At 42.1% G+C, this 7,170-nt stretch overlaps 1 protein-coding gene across 5 annotated transcripts; it reads left to right on the forward strand.

Moving 5' to 3' along the window:
* Nucleotides 1–3,329, forward strand: LOC121704566 (golgin subfamily A member 6-like protein 22). Of its 5 annotated transcripts, none has more exons than XM_042084897.1 (4): nt 1–168; nt 360–671; nt 1,274–2,036; nt 2,112–3,329. In XM_042084897.1, the coding sequence occupies exons 2-4, from the start codon at nt 439–441 to the stop codon at nt 2,154–2,156; spliced, it is 1,041 nt and encodes a 346-aa protein (XP_041940831.1). In that variant the 5' UTR covers nt 1–168; nt 360–438; the 3' UTR covers nt 2,157–3,329. The 5 variants fall into 5 exon arrangements, with proteins under 5 accessions (XP_041940831.1, XP_041940830.1, XP_041940827.1 ...); XM_042084896.1 differs by having other exon boundaries at nt 1,274–1,493; nt 1,527–3,329; XM_042084893.1 differs by having other exon boundaries at nt 1,274–3,329.
* The last annotated feature ends 3,841 nt before the right edge of the window (nt 3,330–7,170 follow it).

Below are 7,170 nucleotides of genomic sequence, written 5' to 3' on the forward strand. Positions count from 1 at the left end.
CAGAGTTCTAGCAATTAGTTCTAGAATCATTATGATGCAGTTATGTGTCATAATCCAACAATGCACAAAGTTCTGTGAGTGTCATGGTGACCATGGTAACATTTAAAAGGGGATGCCAAGAGCTTCAGATCTTCATTCTACAGCAGTCAGTCAAGAAGTAGGCTACAGGTGATTACAGGTGAGTGTAATATAACAACCGTTTTGTTGTGTCAGTATTTTTTAAATATATTAAAATAGCTTAAACAAGATTATGTTCTTATTACATATGAAAAGATTCAATGGTAAACAAAATTCTAAAAGATAGAGACTTTTTTCTCTTTAAAGACTTACCTGGGTCAAATTATGTATCTCTTCCACAGAGCAGTGTTACAGATACAGGGAAAGAAAGCCAAACAGCAAAAGACTCCAGTATAGACCACAAGGCTTGGTGATCCAACCATGGCTAAAAGCTCTTTTAGGATTCCACATGTCCTCTCTGAAGGGCAGCTGGACCCCAACTTCCAGGAGGGGAGGCTGAGGAGGCCGACTCCTGACAAGAGAGAGCTGGACCAGTGGGTGAAGGAGCTGGAGAGAAAGGTGGCGAGGGACAGGATGAGGGACGAGCTGCGGCACATGAGAGAGGCTGTTCACAGAAGGAGCCAAGAGATGTGGACAAGACGGTGGGAGTGGCAGTATGTACTCTATACATTAATAAGCTGTTAAAAACCAATTGATGGCAATTGATGAAATGTGTGTGTGTGGATATGTTGTGTGTTTGGGTGGGGGGGTGGGGGGGGGGGGGGTGATGAAATTGTGTGTGTGTATGGGGGGGAGGGTAGTGTGTGGGTATGGTGTGTGTGTTTGGGGGACATGGAGTAATGGTGTGGGTGTTTGTGTGTGTGTGTGTGTGGGGGGGGGGGGTGTAATGGTGGTGTGGCGGGGGGGGGGGGGGGGTGGGGGGGTAGTGTATATGTGTGTTGCAGGGGATTAATGGGGTGAGTGGGGGAGGGGTGATGAAATGGTGTGTGTGTGTATATGGGGGTTAGGTTGTAGATGAGCTGAAAGGGGGATGTTGAAATTGTGTGGTGGGGGGGGGGGTGAAAGGGGGATGTTGAAATTGTGTGTTGGGGGGGTTGATGAAATGGGGGATGTTGGTGTGTGTGTGTGTGTGTGTGTGTATGGGGGGGGGGGGGAGAGTATGTTATGAGGGCTATGATTATATTTGAGATTCTCCAACATTTCGGTTCAATTACAATGTGGTTCACACATTAACAAAGCGTTTTTAAATCTACAGTATCTATCAGGAGACACAGAAGAAAAAGCAGAAAGAGAGACAAGGTGCCCAGCTGACAGGACTGGAGGAGAGGGGGATGGAAAAGGGAAAAGCAGCGGAGGAAGAGAGACATCGAAGAGAGATGGAAGAGAAAGTGAGAGACTGGGAGAAACTCTTGAGAGAGAAAATAATGGAGGAAGAGATGGCAATAAGGGAGATGGAAGAAAAAGCAAGAGAGCAGGAGAGAATGTTGAAAGAAAAAGTGAAAGAGTGTGAGACAATGTTGAAAGAAAAAGTGAAGGAGAAAGAAAGACAGCTGAGGGAGATGATGGAGAGAGTGAGAGAGAAAGAGAGAAAGCTCAGGGAAGAAGCGAAGGAGGAAGAAAGACGCATAAGAGACATGGAAGAAAAGGTGAGAGAGCAAGAGAGAATGTTGAAAGAAAAAGTGGAGGATGAAAGACAGATGAGGGAGATGGAAGAAAAAGTGAAAGAGTGTGAGAGAATGTTGAGAGCAAAAGCAAAGGATGCAGAAAGAGGGATGAGGGAGATGGCAGAGCAATTGAGGGAGAAAGAGGGAATGCTAAGAGAGATGGTGCGAAAGCAGGAAAGAAGGATGAGAGAACCAAAAGAATTCATGGCCAAACTGAGAGAGACTGTAAAGAGGAAAGAGATGGAGGTGCAGAAAGAGGAGGAAGGGATGAGAACGCTGGAAGAGAGAGTGAAAGAGCAGCAGAGCATGATGAGAGAAATGCAGAAAACAGCAAAGGACGAGGAAATACAAATGAGAGAGATGGATGAAAAAGCCAGCGAGCAGAACGGAATTTTGAGAGAGCTGGAGAAAACAGCGAAGGACCAGGAAAGAAAAATTAGAGACATGAAAGAGAATATCGGGAGAGAATTTTGAGAGAGGCTGAGAGAAAAGTGAAGGAGGAAGAACAACAGATTAAAGAGATGGAAGCAGAAGTGAGAGCATGTAAAAGAATGTTGAGAGAAAAACGGAAGGAGAAAAAGAGACAGACGAGGGAGATGGTAGAGAAAGCAAGAGAGCAGGAGAGAATTCATCTTGAGATCGAGAAAAAAACAAAGGAGGAAGAAAAAGGAATGAAGGAGATGGTAGAGAAAGCGAGAGAGCAGGAGCAAATGCACAGAGAAATGGAGAAAAAAGCAAAGGAGGAAGAAAAACTAATGAAGAGCAAGAGACGAGAAGAAATAGCAAAGCTTAAAGAGGAGATGTTGTTGGCGGTCAAAAGGATACAAGCAGAAGAAACTGAAGAGAGAAAGAGAAATGAGGAAAAGGCAAAGGTGAGAGAGGAGGAGAGAAAGAAAAGAGAGGAGGAAAAAGAGGCAAAGGTGAGAGAGGAGGAGAGAAAGAAGAGAGAGAGGGAACAAAGAGCAAGAGAGCAGGAAAAACTCAGAAATAAGTGGAAGGCAAAAGCTGAAGAAGAAGAAAGGAAAAGGAGAAATATGGAAGAGGAGCGACAGAGAAATCAGAGGAGAGGTCAGAGGTCAGTCTGGGAAAGAGCCAGGGAAATGTTTGACGATTTCTATTTTTTTTTGGTAGAAACATATTTACTGTACAGGAAGGAGAAATATGAGAGAGAGAGATCGAAGTAAAAGTGAGAGAAGGAGAAAATGTTGAGAGAAAAAGTGAGGGGAGAAGGAAGACGGTTGAGAGAGGCAGAAGAAAAAGTGAATAATGAGAGAAATGAAGAAAAAAAGGGGGTGGAGGAAAGAACATGAGACATGGAAGAGAAAGCGAGAGATTAGGAGAGAATTACAAAACAACAGGAAGAACAACAGATAAAAGAGATGTGAGGAGAAATGAGAGAATGTTGAGAGAAACACTGAAGGAGGAGAAGGAAGCACTTAAGACAAGAAGAAATGGCAAAGCTTAAAGAGCAGATCTTATTGGACGTCCAAAGGATAGAAGCACTAATAACTGACGAGAGAAAGAGAGAGGAGCGAAAGGAGGCAAAGGTGAGAGAGGAGGAGAGAAAGAAGAGAGAGATGGAACAAAAAGCAAGAGAGCAGGAAAAAATCTGAAATAAGATGAAGGCAAAAGCTGAAGAAGAGGAAAAGGAGGAAGATGGAAGAGGAGCGACAGAGAAATCAGAGAAGGATGTGGGGGAGTCATGGAACTGTTTGACGAAATTTTTCCATTTTTCCAATCCATTTTTTTTTGGTAGAAACATATTTACTGTACAGGAAGAAGAAATATGAGAGAGATGGAAGAAAAAGTGAGAGAGAAGGAGAAAATGTTGAGAGAAAAAATGAAGGGATAAGGAAGACGGTTGAGAGAGGCAGAAGAAAAAGTGACAGATGAGGAGAGAAATGAAGAAAGAAAGCGATGGAGGAAAGAAAATGAGACATGGAAGAAAAGTGAGAGATCGGGAGAGAATTTTGAGAGGCTGAGAAAAAAGTGAAGGAAGAACGACAGATAAAAGAGATGGAAGCAGAAGTGAGAGAATGTGAGAGAATGTTGAGAGAAAAACTGAAGCAGAAGACGAGGGAGATGGTAGAGGAAGCGAGAGAGCAGGAGAGAAAAAAGCAAAGGAGGAAGAAAGACGATTGAAGGAGATGGCAGAGAAAGTAAGAGAGCAGGAGTGAATGCACAGAGAAATGCAGAAAAAAGCTTCTTGGATGGATGAGGAGGAGAAGAAGGAAGCACTTAAATGGCAAAGCTTAAAGAGCAGATCTTATTGGACGTCCAAAGGATAGAAGCACTAATAACTGACGAGAGAAACAGAGAGGAGGAAAAGGAGGCAAAGGTGAGAGAAGAGGAGAGAAAGAAGAGAGAGATGGAACAAAAAGCAAGAGAGCAGGAAAAAATCTGAAATAAGATGAAGGCAAAAGCTGAAGAAGAGGAAGAGGAAAAGGAGAAAGATGGAAGAGGAGCGACAGAGAAATCAGAGAAGGATGTGGGGAGTCATGGAACTGTTTGACGAAAAAAAAAAATTCTGTAAAATAGTTAAAAGCAGTAAAATAAAAACGTTCAAAATCCTCAATTAGTCCATTTGTCAAAACATGTATTTACAAATATTAAAGAAAAATAAAAGCATTACGATAATTTAAAAATGAAATAAAATACAATATAGAGTACAAACAGTGAGATACAAATAGAAATCTTTTTTTTTGGTGTAATTATACCTAAAAAATAATAATGAATGCAAATTTAAATTGGGCAATAATGCTATAGACTTTGAGATTTTTGACAGCCTCATCAGATTATCAGCTGTTTAGTTTTGGCCCCAAAAGAGATTTGTGACAGAGTTAATGGCCACACAAAGTTCATTGGGTGGAAAAAAAACACTTGTTAGGGTATGTCTTCATACACACACACACACACACACACAGTAAATATATTCTGCCACTGTAGCACAACCGCTCTTACAAGGTACACCTCCGAGGTGAAAGGTTGAACACTAAGGCAGAGATTGACCAGTGGCAAGCAGCAAGCCTATTGCTCGCTATGGTTAGGTTTGTTTCACACCAGGTGCGTGGCGTGAACGTAGCATCTTTTTCTTCACTGTTTTGAATGGAAATGCTTCCAATATGCTTGCGTGTTGCGTGAAAAATAGGCGTCGGTCCTATTTCTAGCATGCACACGATTTCAGCCTGAGACGTGCGTGTTACGCAAACGTGTGCAAGCTCTAACCTGTTCACATGGGAGCCGAAACAAAAATGGACACGCCACACAGCTGACACGCTCACGCCACGCACCCGGTGTGAAACAGCCCTTAGACCGTTTGTGTAACTTCTACTACACTGGTCTGAGTGTTGCGGTGCGTTACGCTTTGCTACTTCATTTTGTTATTATGATGTTAGCATAGCAGTCATATTTTATAATATTTTTTTTTGATATATATGTTTTTTCCGTCATCAACTTCCTGAATTTTTGGTCAGCGATTTCTGGGACACCGAATCACCTGGGTCACATGAAACTTGCTGGGCATGTAGCCCCACTAGACTTTTACGGAAAAAAATAGCTTGAAATATTAGTGGTATGTTGGTCTGAAGGGCCTGCATCAACCTAGCTCATAACCACTCATTTGTGATTTGCATCCCCCAAGTAAACAATTAAAATACACACGCTTGTAAATGTAAATCAGGTTCTGGTCTAGACCAAGTATACTTGTGTATACAAGGAATTTGCTCTCTGCATTTATCCCATCCATGAATTAGTGAACACACAGAGCACACAGTGAAGCCACACTAACCCAGAGCAGTGAGCTGCCTTCCTACAGCAGCGCTCACTGCCCAGGCAGCAGTGAGGGGTTACGTGCCTTCCTCAAGGGCACTTCAGCCGTTCTTACTGGTTGGGGATAGAACCGGCAACCGTTTGGTTACAAGCCCGAAGCCCTAACCAGTAGGCACCGACTGCCCATACTTGTGGGCATGATACAAAAGTTGCAAGAATAGGGAATGGAGTAGTAGATGGAGACAAATTCACAAGTGTGATTTCTTTTTGCAGAGAGAATGTGCAGGACTGAATGGCAGTCATATTTATATTGCTATGTGGTACATCTAGTTTTTCCTATCAACAGTACTACTCGGCGACGTCTAGCGATCAAGATACATGTCAAAATCGGCCGGATTTCCCCTTTGACATTAACGTCTATATATCTATACAGCTAATATTTTAAGTGTTCCAAACAAGGCCATAATTACAATAATGTTTTCACTTTGGTGCATTCAGAGCACTAGAGAGAGAGAGAGAGAGAGAGAGAGAGCGAGCGAGCACACATGATCATAATCATGTGTGATAATCATGCTTGCCACTATAAAAACATCACTCCATCTGTTCATTAATAGATGACTGTTGACCCCCACTGTTGACTCTATGGCTACGGCCTTCCCCCCTATAACATGTAAGTTGCACACAGCTTCAAAATGTGTCCATTTGTTAATCTGAACATTCCACAAATCTTTCTTATGAGAGTCATTATACCTTTCAAATCATAACTCTGTCTTATCTGATTCAGATCACCTTTCATGTTGAATATTTATACAAGTAGGTGTGGAAGGTATGGTTGTACTTATGGTTGTTCCCTCAGGTGAGTCCTCTCTGTCTGCTCCTGTGAGGTAGGGTTTTGGACATTTATGATTACTGTAGCTCAAAGGTCAAAGGTTACAGTATGAAGACCAGTCCAGGCTCTGCAGTAGGGGCTGGGACACAGAGGAACTTTAGAGTCTTGTTGGCATAATGTGAGCTAAGACACTTCTCAAAGTATAAATGGCTTCAAGAAAGATAGACAAATGTGCAAAACAGTATGCAGAATAAATGTAGTTCAGCTTAGAGGAATTTCATGAAATGTTATTTCAGTAACCTACAATTTCAGGCAAAATGTTAATGAATCGATATGGATTTATTCCCTATGGCACAGTGCAGCCCACACTCACGGCACATTGGCACACAGTTGGGGAAACATTTCTCTAAAGGGCGTTTGATCTTCTCTGTATAGTGATGACGTAATAGGGGCAGAAAGACACTCGTGAGATGAAGTGATGACGTTCTTTTTAATTTTGTGTACTCATTCATCTGTATGATAGTGGGCTAAAAGTATTATGTCCAATCATTTTATGCAATATGAAGTGTAGTGCACGTGGAAAAACTATTTTATAATTTAAATGTATTTTATAATTTGCTGTAATTATGTAAAAGTGCTCAGTGTTTCAGATAAAATACCCTTGACGTAGTTGGGAAGTGTAGTGATCCTAACTAGGTGGGTCCTACATACAGTCTCTGGCACCCCATGATAACTGGTGGCACTCAGCTCAACATTAGAAAGATATGTCCTATCACAGAGGGCTCAGAGCAACACTGTAACCTCACCCCCTATCTGTCTACCCATACCTTCCTCTCTCTTTCTCTCTGTCCCTCTTTTGAATAAAAACATTTTGAGGATGATTTGAGGTTG

This window comes from Alosa sapidissima, chromosome 3 (assembly GCF_018492685.1).
Source record: "Alosa sapidissima isolate fAloSap1 chromosome 3, fAloSap1.pri, whole genome shotgun sequence".
Taxonomy (NCBI): Eukaryota; Metazoa; Chordata; class Actinopteri; order Clupeiformes; family Clupeidae; genus Alosa; species Alosa sapidissima.

Coding starts and splice junctions, on each gene's coding strand:
- LOC121704566 (XM_042084893.1), top strand. CDS start 439: ATGGCTAAAAGCTCTTTTAGGATTCCACATGTCCTCTCTGAAGGGCAG. Junction 672..1,273: donor ACAAGACGGTGGGAGTGGCA/GTATGTACTCTA, acceptor TTAAATCTACAG/TATCTATCAGGAGACACAGA.